This window comes from Epinephelus moara, chromosome 14 (assembly GCF_006386435.1).
Source record: "Epinephelus moara isolate mb chromosome 14, YSFRI_EMoa_1.0, whole genome shotgun sequence".
Classification (NCBI taxonomy): Eukaryota; Metazoa; Chordata; class Actinopteri; order Perciformes; family Serranidae; genus Epinephelus; species Epinephelus moara.
The window spans coordinates 24,752,935-24,778,655 of NC_065519.1; the positions used below are offsets into that span (position 1 = coordinate 24,752,935).

General features: G+C 43.4%; 2 protein-coding genes across 12 annotated transcripts in view; both read right to left on the minus strand.

Annotated features, from left to right (window-relative positions):
* Nucleotides 1–2,950, minus strand: part of LOC126400518 (palmitoyltransferase ZDHHC14-like) — a 69,558-nt gene extending 66,608 nt beyond the window's left edge. Inside the window, exons 1-2 of one of the 6 annotated variants that reach the window (XM_050061262.1) lie at nucleotides 2,774–2,948; nucleotides 1,527–1,821 (exon numbers count right to left, since the gene is read on the minus strand). In XM_050061262.1, the coding sequence (XP_049917219.1) occupies nucleotides 1,527–1,821; nucleotides 2,774–2,807 (329 nt within the window). In that variant the 5' untranslated portion in view covers nucleotides 2,808–2,948. Of the gene's footprint in view, nucleotides 1–1,526; nucleotides 1,822–2,065; nucleotides 2,412–2,431 lie in introns of those variants that run through there. The other 5 variants (XM_050061263.1, XM_050061266.1, XM_050061264.1 and 2 more) reach the window with 5 other exon arrangements.
* Nucleotides 2,951–12,212: 9,262 nt separating this feature from the next.
* LOC126401041 (AT-rich interactive domain-containing protein 1B-like) overlaps nucleotides 12,213–25,721 on the minus strand; it is a 192,237-nt gene continuing 178,728 nt past the window's right edge. For 5 of the 6 annotated variants that reach the window (XM_050062087.1, XM_050062089.1, XM_050062088.1 and 2 more), the window contains 8 exons: nucleotides 21,561–21,702; nucleotides 20,461–20,630; nucleotides 18,964–19,096; nucleotides 18,599–18,718; nucleotides 18,376–18,451; nucleotides 16,075–16,813; nucleotides 15,610–15,740; nucleotides 12,213–15,340 (listed from right to left, as the gene is read on the minus strand). In XM_050062087.1, coding sequence (XP_049918044.1) covers nucleotides 13,499–15,340; nucleotides 15,610–15,740; nucleotides 16,075–16,813; nucleotides 18,376–18,451; nucleotides 18,599–18,718; nucleotides 18,964–19,096; nucleotides 20,461–20,630; nucleotides 21,561–21,702 — 3,353 coding nt within the window. In that variant the 3' untranslated portion in view covers nucleotides 12,213–13,498. The remainder of the gene's footprint in view (nucleotides 15,341–15,609; nucleotides 15,741–16,074; nucleotides 16,814–18,375; nucleotides 18,452–18,598; nucleotides 18,719–18,963; nucleotides 19,097–20,460; nucleotides 20,631–21,560; nucleotides 21,703–25,721) is intronic. The other variant, XM_050062086.1, reaches the window with a different exon arrangement.

The following is a 25,721-nucleotide window of genomic DNA, read 5'->3' on the forward strand; positions in this document are numbered from 1 at the left end:
CAAAAACAACAAAAATCGCAGTAATACTGCATATCACGCTTTTGAGCCAACCTAAAAAAACGCAGGGGAAATTCCATCACTGAGACAGCCCTACATCATAGTAAGTCCTTTCAAAATGTTCTAAATTATATGACACACTGATTTACACATGAACATCACATTAAGTCAGAGTTTTGTTAGAATAGTGCTTGTGTGTTTACTATTCACTGTCTCTTTATTTACTTCTGGATCATTACAGTCCAGATACTGAACAGCAGCCATCAACCACAGCACATATTTTGCCTATTAAGCTTTCTCTGGCTCTGAAGCACTTTAGCCTGATAAAGACTGTCTGATTGAGCCACAAATCTCATGATGGAGCAGGATTTTTATCTAGTATAGATGGGGTTTCTAAGATGATAGATGACAGAGTGATTACTTGGGACTAATGAGAGAAACAATGCACTCTGTCTCTCTCGTGGTACATACTGCAGTGCTCAGGTCAGTGTCTGTGTCTACATGCTGTATCATGCACTTCAGTCACAGTGAGCCAATCTGGGACATGCAGGATGAGGTAAAGATGAAGGGCTGGGTGAGACAGTGTGGAGAAGTACATTCTGTCTGTTGATTACAGGTTGTTCTACAAGTGGGAGAAAGACGGAGGACTCCTTTGGGGATAGTGGGGCTGTGATTAAGGGAGTGCAAGTGGCACACAGAGGTGAACTGACACTGTGTAGTCAACTCCATAAGTCACAGGTGGCTGATTTGAGACCAATGAGAAACAAAAAGTGTGAGGTAACCCTCTAATAAGTTATCATGCTGTCACTGTGTCTGTGTGTTGCAGCACAATTTATCTATATATGTATATGTACAGACCCTTTCCAAAAAATTAGAATATCATGGAAAAGTTGTTTCATTTCCATAATTCCATTCAAANATATATATATATATATATATATATATATAATCCTATTCCTGGACATCAGCTACAGAATAGCATCCCTGCAACTGGTCAGGATCTCGCTCAAGGACACTTTGGTAATGTTAATATTTGCATGTTCGCCAACAGTCGTTTGAAGACGGGCTTTCTAGCTGGAGGGTGCTCTTTTACTGCAAGGCCAGCATGCCAACACGCAAATGGTAAATATGGAACAGAAACTACCTGTCCCCTTTTTCAAGAGGCAAACATCATGCAAGGGCATGTACAAACCATAAACAAATTAAAAGAGGAAACCCACACCACAGAGTAGTTTCCGTCAGCAACAGCCCCCAGGGCAAAACACACTGCCTTTATTGAAGATACTTTATATATTATATCTTACTTTTTAAAACAGAGCTGTCTACCTAATCCCCAACCAGTTTGTCCTGACATCTCCCTGAGCCCCGAGGAGGAGGAGGAGTGATGTCAGTGACATAACTGACCTATATCTAAACTTTTTTTTTTATCTGACAGCTGAGCTCATGAAATGAAATCCCTAATCCACAACGTCAATGTGCACAAGTGAATAGCAGATGGGGGAGCACAAAGGGACTGCAACAGTACTTACTCAAAGGTGAAGAAAAGTCCACAAGTGACAAGGATGAGGACAAGGGTGAGGTAGAAAACCCCTGTCTGCTTGGCCATCATAATCCTCCCATCGCAGTAAAACTTATTCCGACCTGGGAAGGACTCCCACTTCCTCTTCTTTGGGGTCTTTTTCTTGTAAGGGGTCTCCATTGGTGTGGAGCTGCGAGTACTTATTTGGCTGTACTCGCACTCTCTCATGGACTCAGATACCCCGAGATGCATCAATTGCTGATTAAAATCCCCGCAGCTGAATAAATCCCGGGGCAGATGTGCCTCTGCGGAGAAAACACACCAGACCAGTTTACAGGCTATGTTCACAACTTTTCAAACAAATGCCTGCTGGGGGGAAAAAGTTTGTGAAAAGTCCAAGACACTTCCTGGTATTAAAAATACTTAGCTAACACTGTGGCTTTTTAAAGATGTAACGTTAGCCTCTAGCAATTTAAGTAATGCTACAAATAGTACAGCAAGTTTGGCTAACCTGACGTTAGCTAACTTGGCAAATAACTTCACACATACCGTAGCTTCACATTTATAGCGACTTTGTTAGCTAGCAACCAGGTTAGCATTCACTATGAACTCAATGTAGATTGACGCTAAAGCTAACACGGCTAGCAAGTTGGTGAAATGACTGGTAAGTTATTGTTAGCACGTTGGCCAACTTTGCAATTAAAGGCTAGCTTACTGGCCACTCACTTAACCCGTACAACTACACGCTTTCACTCGGCTGTTTCGTCTAAACTCTACAGCTAAGAGGAGCTAAAATGAATGTCTTGGTGTAGTCTCAGGCTGTCAGCCACCTAACGTTACAGACACAACGGCTTCACATCCCGGCTGTGTGTCTGAGCTCTGCCTGCCGAAGCGACAGCTGAAGCGCTGCCTTACCGAAGGAAAGTAACGCTGGTCGTCGTGCTGGGGTGTTGTCGCGTAGCTACTCCTTACGTTATCCAGGTTTGTTACGAGCCGACGACAATGCGAAGAACACCATTTTTAGAAAGTTGAGGCTTTTAAAAAAATGAGTTAGAAAGTGGCACCTCGTCGCCGATGTGGTTTAAAAAGGGAGAATCCAGAGAAAGACCGCACGACGGGGGAGCTCTCAGACGAGCTCCAGCATCCTGACTGGCGGTCGCTCGGAGACACACTATTACGAGTCTTTGCGCACAACACGAGCCGAGCAGGACCTCACAGCCATATGTCCACGAGCGAATAACACCCAGATATTTTCACCATTCAGCCGCGTTTTGAGGAAAAGTTGCAGCATTCCTCAAGGAGCATGCAGACAGGCCGGACCCTCCGTTCACATTGTGTCCCTCTCCTCACACACACACACAGTGCTGCCACCCTCGCAAACAACAAACATCAACATGGGAGCAGAGCAGAGCCTCCCAGCCTGCTCCTCCCCCTCCAAGTGAGGCTGAAGTCACCACTGAGGAGGTGCAAAGGGAGGACGAGCTGTTAAAAGGGTTCCCAAATCGTGGTCCAGGGACCTCTAGGCGTCGATCAGGGGGTCCCTATTAGCAGGGGTGCGCTCAGGGGTGACACTGGGCACCACCATCATGCATGGATGCAGTACTGCATGTTAAAGGTCAAGATGAATTATTTTTTTCATCCCTCAAAATCACAAAAAAGTCTATTCCTTTGTATTTTCAGATCAAAATCCTGTCATGTCTTCTTACCGTAAAACAAAATATGACGTGTGCTTGATTAAGTTTGTACCAGCTGATTTCAGCCAGTGATATCCTCCTGAGATTCTCTCCTCTTTTTTGGTTTCCCACACCTTATACCTCATTCTGCATAACTTCGACCAATCGTCCTTATTTGTGGACGCTTTTTTGTGCCATCTAGTGGTAGTAAGAGCACAATACACTTATCCATGTACAAACAAGATGGTAGCCATCTCTGCCAAGTCAGTCTGCAGCTGATGCCAACACTTCAGTGGACAAGGTCCAAAACCTGATAACTTGTTAATTTACGATTAGTAAATTTGTAGTTTGATATGGCAATAAATTTGACCAATTTTAGCAACAGTAACAAGATAAGATGCGGTTAATTAGGAAGTACTTGTTAGAGGACATTGGGACTTTATTATCATTGACAATGTTTAGTTTTTTGTACTTACCAGATCCTCCTGATCCCAAATAGCTAGGAGAAATTAAAAATGCATACCAAACAAAAGTTCAGGTCTCAGGAGGATATGATGACATCCACCCATCAATCAATCAATCGCTAAACTTTAAGCTGTACAGAGCTATGATTAATTTGTTAGCTTCCTAGCGACAGCATATGTCAGTATGTCTTTGGGTGTTTGCCACCTCACACTGTGCTCCATTTCCCCCAAAATACCATGTTTACGAGCCCGCTGGTTAGACTTTTTCTCTGTTAGCTCCATTTGTGCAAGGCATTATAAAGGACTGGAGTGTATGGGCTTTGTCTCTGTCTCCTATAGACTGTATAAAGATGGACGACTTGACAGCTCTTCGAAAGTGAAGCCAAAACATATCAATCGCCCCCTGGTGGCTGGCTGCAGTATAGCTCATAAAGCCCGCCCTCTCTATGTTAGTGGATGGGACATGGGCCAAGCTAAAAACTCAAAACACACATCAGGTAAATTTTTCCCAAAGATGGTTTCTGTCATTTCAAGTAGTTTTTATCAAGCTGCTGTATGTTCAAGTGTTCATTTTGCTGATAAGTCTAATTTTAATTAGTTATTTAATGCCTTAAAACTGGGATATTACAATTTGATTCACATCTGTGTTAGCCAATAGGTGGGCTTGCATTCAGAGGTGCTGCTAGCAAATGGTCGGACAGGTGTATGGGTGAGAAACTTGATACCACGAAGATTGCTACTTTGCAGCAAATGATGTCACCAAAGCAAGATGGCAGCGGCCGTAGCTAGGATATTTTAGCCTCACTTCTGTACAGTGGGGGTAAGTGGAGATGTGTCGTCCATCTTCACATTCAGTCTGTGCTTTCTCTCTAATGAATACTGCTATCTCGTTGGTGGACACCATGTTTGTCATGACACACTCACTCTCAACGATCAAATTAAATTCCTCTCAACGTTATCCCTCACCTGCCTATCTTGTTTCACTCGCAAGTACATCCCAATACTGAAGCAAGATACTCACAAAATGCCATTTCATCTGGACTTAAACGAGGCTTTCTATTTATGCTTTTGATATTTATTGATAATCATTATTTGAGATTGGTAATATTCTGTTTTTTCTTACTGTCAACAAATCCCATGAATCCCATAATTGTTTGTGTTATTGCTCGCTGGCACACGGTTCATTTCCTTTGTTCTTTCAACATGGGGCTCTATTGTTGATATGCTAACTGGCTAACTAGCGTCTTGAACCTGTACTGTCTGTCACCTGCTTTCCGTTTTTGAATGACGAACACAGACGACCACCACCTGCTGGAATGGAGAGTTAATTCCTTTCATGCAGGCGCAGAACATATGTGCTATTAGCTTTTGACTGTAGTCTTCGCAGTGTGTTCAGGTGCAACTCGGGGTCGGCAGTAGCTCAGTCCATAAGGCCTTATGTTGGGAACCAGAGGGTCGCCAGCTCAAGTCCCCGTCTGGACCAAATATGGAGTGTGGACTGGTAGCTAGAGAGGTGCCAGATTGCCCCTGAGCAAGACACTAATCCTCCAACTGCTCAGGGTGCCTGTCCATGGGCAGCCCCCTCTCTCTGATATCTCTCCAACTAATGCATGTGTAGGTCCAGTTTGTGCATGTGTGTGTATTTCAGGCCTGTGTGTGTATGACAACAGAGTGAAAAAATATCCTCTTCTTCTTCCTCTTAACTGACTTCTTGGCCGAAGCACAGGCAATGTGAGGCGACGCAACACTTGGCCTCCATGGCTGCTAATTCTTTGATGTCAGTTTGGCGTGTCTGGGCCATAAAAGGATTTTTCCCATTGACTGCTATTATAATTATGTCTGTAAAACTATTGATAGGACACATCAAACTGCAAACAAGGTCAAACATATTCCTTGTATTAGGGTTAATTGTTATCATGTGGAACAGCCCCTGATCCACCGGCCAGACACATGACGGCTGGGTCATGTTTACACTTTAAGTTTGAGTCAGGAAGCATATAGTTAAATGCAGTATTATTTCACACTTGACCATGAGTACAGTGTTAGATAAACGCCCCTTAATTGACCTGTTGAAATGTTCCCTTGAAAACAGAAGCACAATTATCGCATAAATCACAATGATTCAGGAAGAAGATAAAATGACTGAAGACCGACAAAACAAACATCACCACTGGCAGCAAATCATTCAATAAATGGGGGGGCAATGAGTCACATGAACTTTGCTTTCACTCAAAACAGATATGCGGTGATGTCGTTACATGGCTCGTGCCCTGCTCTTGTGCCAAATACAGTTCTCTGATGACGCAATTTCCTGTTCAGCATCAGTACGAATGATTGCATCATCGGCCTACAGCTCCTCAGTCATCTATCCTCCTCTTAACACCTACACACGCGCGCGAGAACACACGCTCACATGCACGTACGCCTCTTCATCTTAGTCCTGAAGTCACCCGAGCGGTTTAGCTCATTCACTCCCACAGCCAAACAATTATCCACTTTCTCTGAGAAGAAGTCTGGCTGCATTTCATGTAATGTGAGAGGACTTAATTGTTCAGAATCAAACATTTATTCTCAGCGTGCTTTTATGTGCTGCCAGTGCATTTGTTGTATTAAAGGAAGATTTAACATTCAGGCATATTGAGCTTATCAGATCGGAAATGAAAAGTCATCACACACACATACAGACTGCATTACTTAATGCACAGGGCCGGCTGTTGATGTGGCATTTCTAAGGCAGTGGTCATACTGCAAGATGTCCTTGTTAAAGCTTGTGTCATGCATCTGCAACCCGACTGAGAGCGTGATTGGCCGCCACTGCCGGGCATGTGAAGCTGTCAAGTGGCACATGTTTCACTTAATCTGTTGGAAAGCTGTGGATGTTTTCAATGGTTGCTAATGATCTGTAAGCCCTCCAGACTAATTCCTTAACTGTGGGGCTCGTGTAGCGATGTGATGACATATGGCTGAGGCTGTGTTTGTGTTGGGAAATAAGTGGATGTGATAGGGCCTTTGAGTCCCGATCCAAGAACAACATGGGCCTGAATCACATCCTGCCAAGGCCTCATCCAGGCAATATTGTTTCATTTAGAAAGCTGGACAGGATGAAAGCACATAGTGACATCAAAGCCTCATCAAGAGGCCAATACTCTCTATAGCCACAATTATTGGACTTGGCCTGATCTGGTAAACACACACACACTTCACACCACACATATATTGTAACACATCCCCGGAAAGGTCAGAGCAGTCTCTTTTGTTTTCACCCGATGCTCATTCATCTACCTACGTTAGCGGTGAGAGGCAGCAGGGCAGGGTACCCAGGCCAGCAGTAGCCAATGACGGGCCTGGCTTCCTCTCAGCCACCACATCCATCCTGTCAGAGCTCGATGACTCAGCTTCTCAGAGGCACAGGAGTGTGGGAGGTTTTCTCCTGCGGTTGGCTGCCTACGTGAAACGCATCCTCCATCACCAAAAAAGTACAACAAACCTACTTTCCATCCAAACTCTAAATGACAGGCTGAAATTGAAAACGCTCAGAGGCATGTGGGCTAAGTCTCTGTTTGTAATGTGCAGGTGCACACATGTAATGGCAATACAACTAGGGTGAAGGTGCCAAGACATAACCGAAAGCATATGAATCATTTCTGTCTCCGCAGAAACGTGCTTCAGTTAGAAATCAGCCGGGCTGTTAACCACCTCTCAGGCTGCTGTAATTATTTCTAAGGTGTCGGTGAGATTTTAATAAGATGAAGATGAGTGATCGAGCCTCTCTGCAGCCAAGCAACCCGGCTTTGAAACCCAACCTGTTCACTGCCTGTGTTGTCAACCTGAGGAATGCTATTATTAAAGGAAGCTTAAAATAGGACTTGATATTATGCCCACAATTCCACTGGCAAAGGAAAGGAGGGAGAAATATTTTAAATTCCAACTAAAGAGGAAGTAACAATTCTGGGGACTGTATTGAAAGACAAAATAAATAGAAAGCAGGAGAATGGTGAGGAGTAACTGGTGCTATCAGACTCAGCGTGATCCACAGTGAAGGTAGTATCAGACGTGTAACACTAGAGGATAATAAAAAGGGTTGCTGGCAGATGTGTCTTTATCCAACTCTTTTTCTGTCTTATGAACCAATGCTAGAAAACTCAGAGTCAGAGGGAGTGTAGTCGACAGCAGTCTTGCAGCAGTTCCTATCTGATGTCTGTGTTTGCACTCGCAACAGCGTGCATGCCTTCATTAAAAGATAGACCTGTGAGCCTGAGAGAACAGCAAACAATGGCTTTGAAAAAGAGAAACAATAATAGCAGAATGTGAATACGAAACTATCCATTTATTATAAAAATACCATCTTTGATTTGATATCGGGAAATCTAGGGATTACCTGATATCAAACGGGTGTCTGCTTTCAGAAACTCATGGCATATATCAGGAAATCTAGGGATTATATATATCTTGTCTAGTCTGGGAACGTTTCGGAATCCCCCAGGAGTAGCATTGCTGCGGAGAGGCACGTCTGGAGTGCTTTAGTCGGCCTGCTGCCCCCTGACCCTGCCCTGGATAAGCAGTAAAAATGTAATGAAAAAAAATAAAATAAATAAAACTAGGGATTAGTACTGCATACAAAATTACTGAAATTATAAATAAAGCTGCAGCCATTGGAGGCCAACCTAAATCTAGTCAAGGGCTTTAATTGTTACATTTGAATGAAAAATAAAAGAAGGGAAACAAAAAGGAAATAGATATTAGAGGAGAGTCTTTGTCCTCAGGAGTGATTAAATTCACTGAAATGCATAAACAATCAAAACTTTGATTCCAAACAAAAATGGTGCCTAAAAGAGGTTCAGTGGCTCATAATCATGGGGGAACCTGTTTTGGTGCTGTATGACACCCATCTTTTAAGGGTGCTATACAGCACCTTTGTCAGATAGTGCTATGTAGAACCATTAGAGGAGCCATGTAGCACTATATTGTTTTATAATTTTTTCTTGCCTGGGGGCCCTTTAATGATGCCAGATGAATCAATTCGCTTCTAAATGACACTTTTATTCAAAATATAAATGAATATTATTAATTTCTTATGAAACATGGGCTTCAAAGATTCTGAATCCTGAACTAAATGATTACTGAGAATGACACTGTGTTACCTTTTCAAAGCTGGAGTATGTTCCATGCATATGGGGGCAAAAAGGTTGAGAGCCACTGCTTCGAAGTTTAAAATACAGTGGGTGTGGCTTAAACTGGGAGTGGGTGGGACCTAACCAGCTTTAAGCCTGAAATTGATATGGGTTGTTCATAAGTTGTTTTACTGATTATTTATTCATTCATTTTCTTTAACAGCTTATCCTGCTGGGGGTCGCAAGTGGGCTGGAGCCTATCCCAGCTGACACTGGGCAAGGGGCGGGGTACACCCTGGACAGGTCACCAGTCTATCGCAGGGTTAACACATAGAGAGAGACAGACAACCATTCACACTCACATTCAAACCAATTTAGAGTCATGTGCATGCGTTTGGATTGTGGGAGGAAGCCAGAGCACCCGGAGAAATTCCATGCTGACAGGGGAGAACATACAGAAAACTATTTATAGAACAATCTCAGGATCGAGCTTCAGCTCATTTTTGATCACAAGAGTAAGAGATTGAACACAGTTACCCAAATGAGGATCTTCCTTCATCACAAATACAGATAATGACACATTTTACTCCAATGATACTTGTGATCTTTATCTGTACCAAATTCGTACCGTTTCATCCAAGCTCAACCCTAGTAGTGTTTTTATTCTTTCCCCTATTAACTAAACTAAACTAAACTAACCTGAATAACCAGTAGAGAACCTCCAAAGAACAATACAGGGACCTTAAAGCGTTTCTAGTGGTTCACCAACTTAGTTTTGTTGAATTTACTGGGAAAGAACCAGTAGTTAACCTCTAAAGAACCCTGCAGGGGCTACAAAGTTCTTTGTGTAGCAGCAGCGCTGTACAGCCCCTCAATCCACACCAACAACCACCAAGAAACCAACATGTTTCTGTGTGTACAATAGTTAGTCTTAAATGACCAGAATTACCCCCATTTATGCTTCTTATGGGTCTTCTCCACAGGAGACATTTTGACATGTCACAGAAAGAAAAGCTCAGGTATAAATAATAAAATTAATGACAGCTGAATTCCATTTATCTGCTTCAGTCTCAGGGTCCTGGTATTGTTCATTGTGATTAATGTCACACTGTCATGGCATACTGGGACACTTAGGAATAAGACAGAGCCATCTTTAATGATATTAGCAACCCCGTGGTTTCCTACTATGACATGTCAAAATGTCTTCTGTGAAAAAGGACTATTTGGATTTAATGGATACGTGTCAATAGTGCAGTTTAGTGTTTCTCTTTGGTTTAGGTGATGTCCTTTCTAAATACAAGAGCACAAAGACAGGTTTTGGAGGTATAAGGTTGTGAGGAGGAAAGGTACTTATCACTGTATGTGCTGAGAATGGCAATACAAAGGTCATTGACCTCTGTCTTAATCAGGGGATTATGAAAACTGATGCTGTTCAAATTGAGTGTCGGGTCCTGTGAGCACAATAAATATAATTCACTTAGTTTTTCTTTGCACCTATACATCACAAAGACATCATAAATATAGCAGTATCGGGTCTCCAAGTTCATGTCTCCTCTTGGTTGGTATGTGTTAATTTGAGTTACATTATACAAGTGAAAATCAGGAGGGCCCCTGACAGTTTGGGTCCCCAGGGCCTGTGCCTGTTAGGCCTGTTCAGTAATCCATCCAAGACTATTAATATCAGCTGGGGTGTCATAATGTCATCAGCAAACTGACTGAGTGGCTGTAAGAAGGGGTTAGTCCAGGACACAAAGAAAAGAGAAACTTATTTTTTTCTTCCTATTTTTAAATGTAAACCCCTACATACATTATTTTCTTTCATCAAACTTGTGTCCCTCAGTGGCTATCTGATCAGTCTCAGAGTGTAACTGAGGGGTAAGACTGCTGCTAAGTTTTATTGGAAGGTTTGTGAGCTGGGACAGGCACATATTAGTCAGTATATGGCAACTGTTCAGGAAGGACTGACCTGTTCAGTTAAAACTGGCATCTCCTAAAATCATCTAACATATTATTTTAAGAGGTATTTCATTTAACAGTTGTTAACAGCACCTTAAAAATGAAATTATACATATGATATAAAGTGATACAGCTGACCCATTAATGCTCTGGTGGTCATTAGAGAGAAAATCCAAAATGGAAATTCATGGATGGGAAACAGTTTGAGTATATATATATAAGAGAGAGCTGAACAGCAGCCATTTATCTTTAAAGGTCCAGTGTGCAGGATTTACAAAGATGTATTGCCAGAAATGGAATATAATGTGTTTTCTTAAGTGTATAATCACCTGAAATATACGTCATTATATACACTACAATTTTCTTTTCCTAGGATGGTGAATGGATGACCTACCCTACTTGTTGCCTTCATTGGTTGGGTTAGTCAGGTTTAGATAAGAGGAGTGGGACTGGTTAGGGTTAAGGTTCATTTATACTCCCTTTACACATGAGAATAGATACTTTAAAGGGAGGCAGCATTGTTGTGGTCTGTGTGGTCCGACATGTGGATGGAGAATTCTTTTCACTAATTTCACAACATATTATTAAATATTACCATTTCATTCCGTTACATTATTTTAATTTATTCGTCGTCTCCTACAGTTGTATCTCACTTGAACCATGCTACACTGCCTCCATGATCTCTGGTGGTACTGCTCCATTTTGTCCGTATCTGTTAGCTCTCACAGAACGTGAACAAATATGGGCGAAATGAACGCAGAGAATGGACAAAAAGCTCCGCCCATAATGTTGAGCATACATGAGCCTTTAGTGTAGGAATGTCAGCCAATCAGAGGCAAAGTAAGGCAAATCAGGACGGAACATGACTCCACCATCCTAAGAAAAATAAGTGTGCGTCCTTGTCCACAAAGTCCTCCATGTTGCACCGCCATGTTGCTACAGTAGCCCAGAACAGACAAAACAAACACTGGCTCTAGATAGGGCCATTTGCATTTTTGCATCAGCCACTATAGTAAACTGCACCTTCGCAATGAGCAACATTGGAAAAACACTGATTTGCAACATGAAACTGCTTTATTTAGTATTTTGCCCAGTTTTAATCAGCTGGTCTGTTTGTTTTGGAGAGGAAGAGACTTATGCAGATAGTTCGGCTCCTGGTAAAAACCTCCTGAACAATGAACACTGAAGGAATTCTAACTGGCAGAAGTTCCAGCTGGTTGAAATTTGCAGTCCTCACCACTAGATGCCACAAAATCGCCCTAAATCTTACACACTGTTCCTTTAAGCTGAATTCAAGCTAATGCTGCTATCAGACAGAAAACTATCAGGTCCTCTTATCACGAGTCCTTTGGACTGTAAGCCTGGAGGAGTCAGTTGTGACTGTGATGAATTTATTTTGAATGAAATCAATGAAAGGCAGTCCATGTAAGCAGTTGATGTTTGTTTTATTGGCCTAAGATTGTCTGGACATAATGCAACGTCTCCGGTGCTTAACGATGTTCATCGTACATTTATTTGTGACATGTGCAGCACAGAGTATAAATGTGTATACTGAATAAAAGAGAGACATGGAGTCATACGAAAAAAGGCAAATTTTACAATGAGCTTTCAGGACATTTTGAAGGTTCTTTTCACATGTTTCTTTTGGAGCATTATCTAGATTCAAAAATATGCCCATTGACATGAATGGAGGACAGTAACGAACAGAAATGTGTTCAGTTTTCTCATGTAACCTCGCCTAGATATCCTCTCACCCTGGCACTTCCACGTTTGATTACCAAAGCGATTGTTTTCTCAGCTATAATACAATGCATACAGGAATTTTTACATTGAAACACCAGTTACATCTGCCATGTTCAAATATTTGACCCCATTAACAAAATATGTATAATAACAATAACAAATTTTACCAACAATAAAAGCATTTGTTATAATAGTCGGAAAGCCTCTTGCTATGCTTGATTGAGACTGAAAGAATCATGTGCGTCCATTGTACAACGGTTTATATACACAGTGATGAAAAAATACAGACATAACACAAGTGCTTAGGAAACACAAAGTTCATCTGCGAAAGTCGTTGAGGCTATGATTGATAAATTAGACACTTCTTTTAACAGATGCTCTTCTCTCATGTTGATTGGCTGGTGCAATGCTGCCTCCTCATGGCCTAAAGCACACACTGCAGGTGTCTTTAAAGATCTACACCCTCTTCTTGTTCTCAAAAAAGGGACAACTTGCTCTTGAGTCCTATTGCACAATTTATCTTCCAGCGATGGAAACATATACATTTCAATTTGAAAAGTCAGTGTTTTTTTTTCCCCCCACAACTGTTGGCAAAAAAGTTCAAACTACTGTACAGTGTCACATTTTAAATAAATACTCTCCATTAACAAAATGTTGATGAGTATATTAGCATTTATAAAACTGAAAAACATCTCCACGACTCATCGACTCAAAAGGAACCACGTAATTCAGCACCAACGTCTGGTGGCAGCTTTGGCTGAAAAAGTAAACAAATGGAAACAAAATGCCAAACAAAAGTAGCAATCCAACACCAGCAGGTATTAAATATTTGTATTAAAATGAGCTTTCAAATCCCAAACCCACTTTTTTTTAACAGGGCCCAGAAGCTGTACATATATAGAGATATTTTGTTTATGTGGATATTTCTCTAAAAAAAACAAACATTTTCTGTCATTTTGATAAATAAAAATAGAAAACCACAGAAGTGTCTTGTCCGCCTCAGCGTCGGCCGTGTGAGTCCCGCCTCTCCTCTTGTCATAATTTCCCTAAGTGAAAGAGAACTTGGCAAATAATAGCCACAACCCCCGCGTTGAGCACAGAGGAAATGGAGATGTCTAATAATCTGCTTTCGTACAGCACAAACTCTGTCTTGTTCTCCTCCACTTTAGCCATAGCCAGCAGGCCTTTCGCTGCTCTGCACATCATGTTTATGCTCGGCGGGTCCATTGGAGGATGCCCCATGTGCAGCAAGCTGTGAGGGTTCTGCTGGTACTGCGCCATGCTAACACCATCCTCCAAGAAGCCTACCAGATTACCCACACTGCTCTTCTGCATGGCTATGGCACGTGCCGCTGTGGGGTCTCCTTGTGCCAGGTGGGAGAGAACAGCCACCGCCATCTCTCTGTACACCTGTGCCTTCCTCTGACCGACATAGCGCACCAAGACTGTGAAGAGTTTTTCCTGGCGGCTGAAAGGCGGCGTCGCAAGGAGGAGGTCGACGTTGCCGCCCTGGATGCTCAGCTTGCAGAGGCACTCCAGCACCAGCCTCTGGGGAGTGAGCAGGGAGTGGGGTGCTGCTGATGGGAAGGGGTCCTGGGCTTCAGCTGAAGGGCACACCATCCAGTGGAGAAGGCCGTCCAAGATGGGGAGGCAGATGGTGTCTGGATAGTTGGAGAGATCCAGCTGACCCGAGATGTTGGCCAGAGTGACCATGGCGTTCTCCCTGAGCAGGCTCAGACACTCCCACCACCACTCCTCTTTGCTACTCGACAGCCCCTGCTCCTGCTGCTCGTCTCTCTGGTAGCTAGGGGGCGACCTGTTCCTCTCCGGGTGCTGGTGGTGCAGCAGGAGCAGCCTGCCCAGAAGGAGAACCAGAGCAGGGTGGCGTGACATGTCCAAGTCGTTCCCCGGGATAAAGGACAGGCTGCGGACGATGTTGGAGATGCACAGGCACCGCTTGGCCAGTGAGTCCTGCCAGGAAGAGGTTGTGGAGAGTGGAGCCTCGTCCAGACAACGAGGCTCGTCCTCCAGCAAGGTGATGTAGTCCTGCTCCCCGTCCTGATGCACTCTAAAGGGGTAGGATGGCAAGGAGCGTGCAGGGTGGGCGTAAGAAAGGGCATCAACCCGAGCACACAGAACATCATCGATAGTAGCAGTGATATGTTTCAGTGGTTGTTTCTTCCCATCATCCACCTTGTTTTCCTTGTTGTTTTCTTTTCTTGTCTTTCTGTCTGCGCTGGCAGGGGGTTCACTGCGGGGTTCAAATTGTGTTTGAATATGTGCGGTGGAATCACCTCCACCAGCCTGCCAGTGTAGCAACCCACTGGCGAACTCAGTGACGTAACCTAAGTGCTCTGTCATGTCTTCCATCAGGTCGTCTTTGTGGACAATCTTGATGGGGAGCTTATCATATTTACTGGCTTGTTTAGGTTTAGGCTCGAGTTCTGCAACAGGAGGGTCAACACACTCCTTTTTACTCTCCATTCCTTTATCACTCTCTTTTTCTTCTTCTCCTTCTTCTTTTACCTCTTTGTCTTTGTCCTCTTCATTCTTCTCCTCCTTCTTGATGCTCACTTCAGACTCCTCCTTCTCACCGTTCACCTCAGCTAACTCTGGCTCCGCAGCGACCGGCAGAGGTTCCTCCGTGACGCCTCCTGCTTGCTCCTCCTGCGTCTCTGCTGCCGGAGCTGACTCAGGTTCAGGCTGGGCAGAAGAGTCTGTTTCCTGCTCGGGAACGACTTCTTCTTTCTGGTTAGCAGCAGGCTCCAGAAGGCTTTTCTGAGCCACCGTCCCTACCTCAAACTCTTCCAGGATGCCGAAGATCTCGATCAGGTAACGGCGGAAGTACTCCACAATCAGCTCGAAGAATCCAGGCAACTGATCAGACAAAGAAAAAAATGATGTCAACAATTTAAGGAGAATGAAAATCATTTGGCCTACACTAACAAGTCACAGTGACATAATGGTCTTCTGAATATATTTCCCCTCACTGAATTTTACAGCTCTTCACTACAATAGACAATGTTGCTCTCGAAGATCAGGTTTAAAGAGACACACTGTGTCACACTGTCACAGCGTGCTCCGGCGGGATCAATGAATCTGTTCTGTCAGTCAGCAGCGAGGTGTAGTCATGAAATTGGTTTTACCTGCGAGAGGTTAAAGGAGCCCACAGTGCTGTCGTCGTACAGCAGGATGTTGATGGTGTCTAGAGCCCATGTGCTCTCTGCCAGCAGGCCAGACTTCAGAGACATCATCACGCGCCAGGCCTCAGGCGTTCCTGGGGTTAAAACAGTGGGATTTTTGGAACCGGGATGAAAAAAACCCCCATGGTGATCAGACATAGTCCAAATGATAAAAGGGGACACTGAACAGAGTCGATCATTGTAATTCCTTTCATAGAATTTACCTCATGTTGTGCTAGCTGTACCTGAAAATCAGGTTTAGCTATGTGATAAAATGTGGCTTTTTTTAGAGCATGAAAATACTGCGAGTCCACAACTTTTTAAGCTAAATGCACAACTAGTATTAATCAATCAGCATCTTTCAAAGAGCCTTACCAACCAATCAACCTCACAGCCTGAAAAAATAGTAATAACGGGACTCCATCTTACCAGTGTCCTTGGAGGTGAGCTTGCGTCGGGGCTTGAGAATTGGCATGGTGGCCTCCACTGATCCTGGAGGGTAGTTGAGGTCCCGCCTCAGGTTGGGAGGAAAGTGACCAAGTGGTCCACCTCCCTGTGAGCCCATCATGGCCATCCCAGGCTTGGGCATCTTCATGGGTGACATAAACGGTGCTTTGCTGGGTGACATCCTAGAGTCCATGGAGCGCTGGAAGGCCCCTGGGCTGGGTGCTCTTGGCAGATGGTTGGCCATGGATGGAGAGTTGGAATAAGAAGATGGCTGGCGTGAGGACAGCGGAGCCATTCCACCTGATGATGACATGTAGGGAGACTGACGGTGCCACTGTTCCTGCCCAGGCCGCCCGTCCATGTCGTCTCTACCGATGGAGCCGTAAGGTGGCATTTGTGATGGCGGCCCCTGTCTGTTGGGGTAGGGATAGCCAAGGTCTGTCCTGGATGGCCACATGTTGGGGCCATCGGTGGCGTGGTTAGGAGTGGGCCCCCCGCCCATCATACTGTGCTGGCTCTGACCTGAGGGGGCCATGCGATCGCGGGGGTAGGGGTAGGGGAACTGTCCCTGGATGGGTCTGTGTTCGGGGCCTGAGTACCCGCCACCGTAGTGGTTGTACATGTCTGGCTGCTGGTTGGCGTACTGCATGGCATACATGTCGCTCTCGTGTCTCTTGGGTGGGGGGCCATACATGCCGTCCATGGGGCGTTTGTAGCCCTGCTGAAGTAAGAATGTAGATAGTAAAAACACAGCCATGGAGAATTCATTCCCATCATTCCACTACTTCAGTAGTGTTTTATATACTATTAATACTGTTAAAGGGGAACTACACCCATTTTCAAAATTCATATGTTATTTCTGTTGTCTAAGAAAGTTCAAAGGTATAACAAATTATTTATGGTTATGATTATGGTTTGGTTTTAACTAAGTTCATAATGCTTCTAATATGGCATTAGATACAATCAGTTTAAGAAATACTATCATTTTTACCAAGAGACTAAGAAAGAGTAATAACATACACTACAATTAAAGAAGAGTCCTGATGTTGCAAAAGTGGACCACTGATTAAACCTGTTTAAAAGAACATGCTGACTGCTTAAAGGGAAACTTTCGTATTTTTTAACCTGGACCCAATTTTTGTGTCTAACTGACTGATGGAAACAACTAGTTTTGAAATTGGTCCAGTATTGAAAGAGACCGCTGAGGTCAGCAGCTGCAAAACAAGCTGCAATGTAATCCCTAAGGGCAATTGTGCGCCGTCAATTTATGTCCATTAAAAGGCTTGTTTTTGCCATTGACAGGCTCAGATTGTTATTTTGAGTGTCTGACAACATTATGGAGAGGACTCTACAGAGAAATAGAACATTTTTCTATACCTTTCACTGGCCTGTATGTTTTTGTGGCCGAATCTTCCTTAAGGAGAAGTTTTGTTCTGAAATCTTGCAAGAGGTGACTTGTTGCAGGAAAAACAATGTTGTTAAGAGTCAGAGAGAGGAATGCTGGGAAGAGTTTGTTGTGTTGGAGTACAGAAAGTGTACCTTTGTGCTGGGTTTTTAGCTGATTTTGACAATGTGGAAACGTCTGCGACACTTCAGAACGAGACTTCTCCGTGAGCGACACGATAACAAACAGACCAGATAAGCAAAAGGAAAAACGTTTCATTTCTCTGTTGGGTCTTTCCGTAATATTGTTAGACTAACAATCTGAGCCTGTCAGTGGCAAAAACAAGCAATTTTAATAGAGGTAAATTTACGGTGCACAATTGCCTGTTGGGATAACATTGCAGCCTGTTACACCACTGGTTTCTCAATACTGTACCAGTTAAAAAAACATACTGTCTTCATTAGTCCCTTAGACACCAAAACATGGAAAAAAGGGTCCAGGTTGAAAAATACCAACGTTTCCCTATAAACTAAGCAAATTCAAGATTACGTCATGGAAATAATGTACATGTTAAGTATTTCTGTCATCATATAATGCCAAACAGGGGTGATAAAACAATGTGATAAAACAAAAAGAAAGTGTTGCTCCCTTTCACTAAATTGGGCTGAAATGTTTACTGGAATGCATTTCTCAGTATTTTACGTGCTAATTTATTCATACAGTTGCTTATCTGCAGATTCAACTGTCACAATCTTCAGACATTTCCTGCTTAAATTTGGTTTAACTTAATAATGTTTTGCTAAGCTGTCCTATACTGTGTTCCTTTAAGACATGAAGTCACAGTGAACGGTGTACAACCACTGTTTACATCTTACAAATGAGCTCTCTCTCACTCTCACCTGTTGCTGTGGGTACATCCCAGATGGATGCATCCCATATGGCATGCTGGGATACTGCTGACTGTAGCCATCGTGTCTGAAACAGAGCAGAGGGGGGAGGAGGAGGAGGAGGAATACGTCACTCGCTGGTAAAATGATTTGCAAATTTATGTGAAATTTTGCTATTGCTTTGACTTTGCAGAAGTGTAATCCGTGACACTCTACTACACACACAGGTGCTGACCTCTGCTGTGAAGGGTATCTACTGGGAGAGTACATGCTGCCCTCACTGTTAGAAGGTCCCATGTTGTTCTGGCTCCCAGGGGGACCCATGTTCCCCTCCATCCCCATGACATGGTCCGGTCTGAGGATGAAACAATAAGAATGTCGTCATGCTTCTGACAACACATCATTGGCATAAATTCAATAGCAAACATATGTATTGAACTATCGAATACACTGCCGGAGAATATGATCTGCGCTGCCCATAACAGGCAGCTACATACAATCAATACTACAGTAAGCGTTAAGGCTCATGTTAAGGAAATTCCAAAGAAATAATGAGATGCTACAGGTTCACCACTCTGTGCTGGCAACTTGTGTACCTACCTCCTGTCATAGCCTGGCCCGTATGGGTACTGCGACCGCTGGCTCATGCTCAAGGCTGACGGGGGTCGACCATACATGTCCTGCATGCCCCCACCGGGCATCTGGCTTGGCATGTAGGGGTCAGCTCCTGCCACTATTGAGGAGGAAACAAATGAGGTAAATGCATGTCATATTATCTTATATAATAGTGACTGAGTTGAGGCAACTTAAACAAAATGGAAAAGAAAATTATGTTAAACAAGCAACTATAATCGCCCTGCAAACATGCAGCAGAGGCTTAAATCTGCTTTCATATGCACAAACCTCATTTTCTGCTGACCACCAGGTGGCAGCATTCCTCTATGAATATTCACCACTCTCCATGATTAAACCTATTGTTCTGAGGCTGCAACTGTTGTTATGCAGCTAACATCCACCATATTATTCATTCAGACTCCATTCTCTCCAGCCTTCAGAGGAGCCGCCATCCTTTCTAAAACTACTGTTTGTTCTGAAAACTAAACCGCATGAGTTGGTCAAAACAGGTGCTTCTCAGCAGGACGGACAGGATGAAAGGTTGAGAACGAGGAGGATGAAAAGGACGAACAAAGTTAGGATGAGACGAAGGCTAAGCTACAAGAACATCAGACGAGCTGGTGCGTTTACTCGATAAAGGGATGTGTGGCGTAACAAACAGTTCTCATCTCCTTTCATAGTTCTAATCGTAAAACACACACACACATCTGTCCTGACAAGACAATGAATTAGACCAGCGAGAAAGACGAAAGAACAATGGCCTTGGGATACATGAGTCATTTTGACAAAGTGCCATGTAAGTTTATAGAAGTTTTAAGATGAAGTTTTAAATTTAAATATCTTCATTTAAAGATTTTATCACATAAAAAAAGATTCAAATGGTTTTCTAGCAGAAAAACAGTTTATTCACATATGTCCCAAAATTTTCTGTGAAATTGGGGAAGATGGACAACATGTCTCTTTGTCGCACCGTACAAAATGAAGCCAAAATATCCTGGTTACAGGCACTGCCATCCTGTGTAGGTCACGTCATTTGGAGCCAGAGTGTTTGCAGTAGCGATCTCTGCTGTAACCACTTCCTGCCCGTACACCTGTCCGACCCAGATGCGGGCAGCACCATCGATCATGAGCACACCGATTGGGACACACAGCTGTCAATCACGATGTCACACATCCTTTTTTTGCATCACATAATTGATTAATACCAAAATTATCAGAAAAACAAGAACCTGAACATAAATCAGAACTACCTAAAATAAAAAAAAACATCTTTGGGAAAAATTTATTTGACACGTACTTTGAGTTTTTGGTTCGTCCCTCCCGCTAGTTTATGGCCTATACTGCAGCCAGCCACCAGGGGGTGATCTAGATTTTTTGGCTTCACTTCTCGAGAGCTGTTGTGTCGTCCATCTTTATTATATAGTCTACAGCCTAGGGCTCGGTGTTTGGGTGAAAGGGTGTCACAGCATGTGCCTCACTCACTCTTCCTCATCCCGGCGAAGGGGTCCTTGGCGTCGTACTGCATCCTCATCATCATGTCAGGCATGCTGAGGCCCTGCTGGTAAGGAGCCGAGGGGGGGAGGGAGGTAGCACGCTTCTGGAAGGCCGGGTCGCTCACCTCTGAGAAGGGGTCCTGCACGCTCACACTGCTCCTGAACAAGGCAAAGAGGGATGAAGAGACAGGGAGGAGAGAGAGGGGAGAAGGTGGAAGCTTTGTGAGAGAGGCGGAGACACTGAAAATATGGATACGATGTGTGCTATGAAGGAGGTCTGTGATTTTATTTCTGAAAAACATAATCATGTTGTCATTTTTATTTGTTTAAATGACGGATGTTTCATTTTTTTGTGACATACTTCAGATATGCCCTATAAGGCATGATAGTCTTACTAGTAGTGAAAGCAAAGGTGGTAGCAGATGTGCTCCTACAGTAGTAACTGTAGTAAGAGTTGGTCGTCAGTAGTGCTTTCAAAATTACTTAAGGGCATAAAGACACCAAATATACAACTGCAATGGTAACAAAAAAAGCACTTGTTCAACAGGAATATAACTTTGCACACATAATATCACAAACAAAGAAAGAAAAGAACTGCGTCTACACTCAGGCTGCAAATAAGATCTGCCTCAAAAAGGCTCCCATCCTTTATAATCATACAACAAGGAATCGGCAGAGATGAAGGACATTATACAAAAAAGTAAAAGCGGAAAACATAAAGAGCAGCAACACATAATATGGATTTCGCTCTCGATTTCAGCTCGATCGCTTAAAAAATGTCGCTATGGATGATGGGAGTGTGTCTGAACATAACAGTGCACATACAGATCTTTGCCTTTTTGTTATATTCTGCTTCAACAGATGATCCTTGTTCAGATACAAGGAGCAATTTGTGCTGACTGACAGTTGCACTGCAAGTTGTTTTACAAAATCAATTAAAGTGATGATATAAAATAAAGGACTAATACTGCAGTGGCAGGAGTGGTGGAGGCAGTAACAGTATTTATATAAGCTGTATTAAAGGCAGCTGCATCACTTGTAGCAGTACTGCAGCAGTAGTGTTAGTGTTGCACTATGTCTGTGTGTTACCTGTTGGGGGGCAATGGTGTGACCTGTCCCAGAGGGGTGGTGGCAGGTGTGGGGGGTTTCAGATCTCCTGCTGCCTCGGCCGTAGAGCTGCTGCCAGAGGACTGGGGCGTCTGTGGGCCTTGGAGGGAGCCGCCCGAATTAGCTGGAAGACACAAGTATCCTTTTTATTATCATTCCAGCTAGACGACTTACAAAATTCACAGTGAAAAACTGTAACACATTCCGACCGCAGGGCTCCCCCCGCGTCCTCAGATATGATCTTGAAGGTGGTTTGAGTTAGTGCGGCCATAGTGGGGCTTTTCGCTGCAGCAAACTGCTGTATTAGAGAGATAACTTTGGACTTAGGGCCAAAGCACTAACAGTGTTACCCTACATGAGAGCTGAGCTCGAGCAAACAGCCTGTACGAGGGCAGAGAAGATGAGTACAGAGGGACTGCTTAAAAGGGCCAGCCGAAAGGGAGGAGAAGGGAACGAGGCAGGAGGAGACGACGAAGGGAAGAGAAGGATTCTTCAGATACCCCTTTTCCGATTCCTGAACCTTATTTTGAACTATTTAGAGCGTTTTGACATAAAAAAAATGCTTCAGAACCCAAAAAGTTGATTCTTAGGTGGGGCCTAAAGATAGCAGGTTTTTCTTGACCATAAATGTGAATCGTGACGACATCAGTGGGCGTGTCATATTCTGCAGGTTGGAAAGAGAGGAGCAAAAATGATCATAGAGCGTGCAGTGGTCTCATTAATAGTTGGTCCATGCTTGTTTGTTGGGTAAAAACAAATATCTGTACTAACAGAACAAAAGTTTGCAGGTAACCGATGTAATCTGTGGTCTTGATTCTATTGATTACCACCATTGTGCATCGTGCAATGCCCTCCGTAGACGACACACACTTGAATACAATGGTTCTGCTCATAAACGGTGGAAACGCGGGCTGGTTCACTAGATAGCACCAAGTTTCCAGGAATCATGAACAGAACCAGTTCAAGAACCAGAGATTATTTGGTGGAAATGGGGTAACAGAGAATTACCCACTTGGGCGGTCGCACCACAGCTGTTTATTTGGGATAGAGTTGTTACGATACCAATGCCAGCATCGGAAATACCTCTAATGCTGCCCAAAATGCCGGATCGGTATTGGCGAGTCATGCACAGATACAATACTGCGTCATTAATCACCAAACTTTTAACGTAGTTTCACACACCGATAAAATGACAGTTCTTCTTTGTCGCTCTAAAACAGTAGCCTACACACCAAGTTGCGCTGTGGAGCACTGAAAAGTCCCACCAGTAAAAAGGCAACATGCACCGTTTGCGAAGGCTTTAGCTTCCAGGCTTGGCACTAGTGTGTCCAGTTTTTGCACCAGCAATCTTATAAAGCCACATCATACAACTTTAACAATCCTTTCACATCCCGTCAGGGTCAGTAGTATGCAGCTCTTTTTTTAATGCAGTGGCATTGGATAGGCACTTGGTATCAACAGATAGGCTAGTTTAGTTATCAGTCAGTATCAGAAAGGAATAAAAGGTTATGAAGGCAGAAGGCATTTGAAGAAAACATAGTTTTATAGTGTACATACCTGCCATTAGAGTTTTGGGTAAGCTAATACGTCCGCAAACATCCCCTAAACATGAGTGAGGAGCCTGAGAAAGACCTCCCAGTAAAAATACATTCCCTCACACAGAGGCTTCAACTGGAGTTAAATCTAGGTTAGTGTGCTCTCTTGTTATGACACCGTATTTCTGTGAATTTTTCTCAGTTCAGATGACTAGAAAATTATAGGAGTGCAGAGCAACAAGAGCCCAACACACAAAGAACCCCAACCAGATAAAACCAAGGGATACAAATTCCCAGAAGCAGGTTTAATGGAAAACGTGGACTGTTTCGGCTAAAAGGAGACAAAGACAGAGGAAGAGAGAATATGAAAGTATCCTAATGAGCATTTAGCGCAAGAAGACTTTCTCTGGAACAGCCTCAGTGGCCTTTCCCTGCTCCGCACGTTTCCACAGAAAAAAAAAGAAAAGAAAGACTTAAGCTTTAAAAATTCATGCAAATTCTGAATTATTCAATGATACCTCCTGCCTCTACATCATAGGAGACGGAGAGAAAGAGAAAGAGAGAGAGAGACAGGGAGAGATGGTTATCCCATGATGATGAGCAGAGGTAGGGGAGAGGGCAAGGAAGGGGCAGTGAGCATTAGGGATTCTTCACTTCCTGGGATATGCCTGCTTCAGATGAACACGGACGCACACGCGCACTCACACGTGGAGAAGTGCAAACAATGGTGGGGTTAGCCGGGGTTAAGAGGTTTACCATTCCTCAAGAGCAGGCGGGCAGACAGACAGATACATAATACCAAGCAGTGGGGTTACAAAGATGGAGGGGAGGTGGAGGAGAGCGTGAACTCAAGTGCCCTCTGCTTCACATTTAGAGGGAGAAAAGAATGACAGAGGAGGCGATGAGGAGGAAAAAAAGTGTGTGTGTGCGCAAGAGGCATGTGGCTGACGTTTGATGTGTGCGCACACGAGAGGCTGTGTGTGTGTGTGTGTGTGTGTATGTGTGTGTGTCAGTGGGTGACATAATCCAGAGGGGTGGTAGTGGTTAAGGGGGGGAGGAAAAAAAAGTCAGTCAGCCAAGCCAGTTTTGTGAATGAAAGGTGACGGCGAGGTCGAGTTTGTTTACGTTCTACATTCCAGTCCTCATTAATCACTCCCCACACCCCACCACCACTACAGCTACACACACACACCCTCTCCACCCCGCCACCCCCACCAGCCCGCTGGACAAGCTCCCTCAGTGACATCATTGGGCTGTCAGTCTATATATAGGCTGGCAGGGTGTCAGTACGGCAGTTTGCACTTTGGAGCAGGAAAGCGTGGATGGTAGTTTAAGACGGAGCATCAAACGGAAACGGATGGGAATTTTTTCCTGCTGGTTATTCAGAACTTAAGCCAAAGTTTTTAAAAAAGTAAAGGGGCAAAGGACAGAGAGTGATTAATAACGTGCCTCATTTGACGCACGCCAGTCGATGCTTCTGTAAGGTTGATGGCACACTGCAGGCATCAGATTTGAAATGCCAACACCACAGAACCAGCAGTGTTTTCGTAAAAGGTTGCTATTAGGCAAACAAACTGTATATTAACTGTATATAAACTGTTTCTAATTCAGTAATGTTACTGTTGTGCGCTCTCGCTGCACGTCCGCCTCTCTGCCTCACTGACAGACTGAGGTCAGTGTTCATTTGCAGGGTATTGCGTATACTCAGTTTCTACTCAATGTAAACCTATATTGTGACAATGTAACACCTCTGTGCCTGACGAATACACTTGATTGTACTGATTTAACAAAGATCCACCTTGATCAAAACACTGTCTTGGTAAAATTGATCAATATTTAAGTGTTTATCATTATTAACAATTTATTTCTTTCATAAAATATTGTCATATGGCGGAAAAAAACCCTTAAATTTTTATTCCTTTTAGCTCTCTGCAAACAGGCACTGTGACTGCAGAAAACAGCTTTGGTTACTGAGTACATATTTGATGCCTGAAAATTGGAACAAGGTTGGAGCAGGGGTGTCAAAGCAGTTTGACATTCAAAATGCTTTTGGTGCGTGTTTTTGGTTATTCAAAACAAAAGGTATACCTCAAAACACACGTGCTATAAGCATGTTTTAAGTGAAAAAATCTCTGCGCTTACTTTTGTGTAAAAGACAAATACACCCCAAACTAAAGAACAACACACATCTATCTTTCAAGTAATTTTGTGTATGAAGTCTTGAAATCCTATTTGTTATTAATATTGTTGGCATTGTAAATGTGAAGTAATCATTTAAATGACACTGATGCATCACCCTATTAGCTTATTTTTATTTCTTTAACTTTTTTTTTTTTTTTAATAATTTAAAAGTAGTCTTAAAGGAATGGTTTATTACTACTTGGGTCTTATTTTTATTATTTCTATTGGTTATGATGATACTGTAAAGTCTTTGCTAATATCTGGGAACAAGGCAACAGTGCTACACTGAGGTCAGATGGACCCTTCAGACAATCATACGGGTTGTAAACAAGTCAACAGCAGCCAGATTAAGGCTGAACGTTTTCCTCTGATTTAATGGTTATTACTTCACAGGAATATAAACCTCTTTACCGTGGGTTTCTGCCTG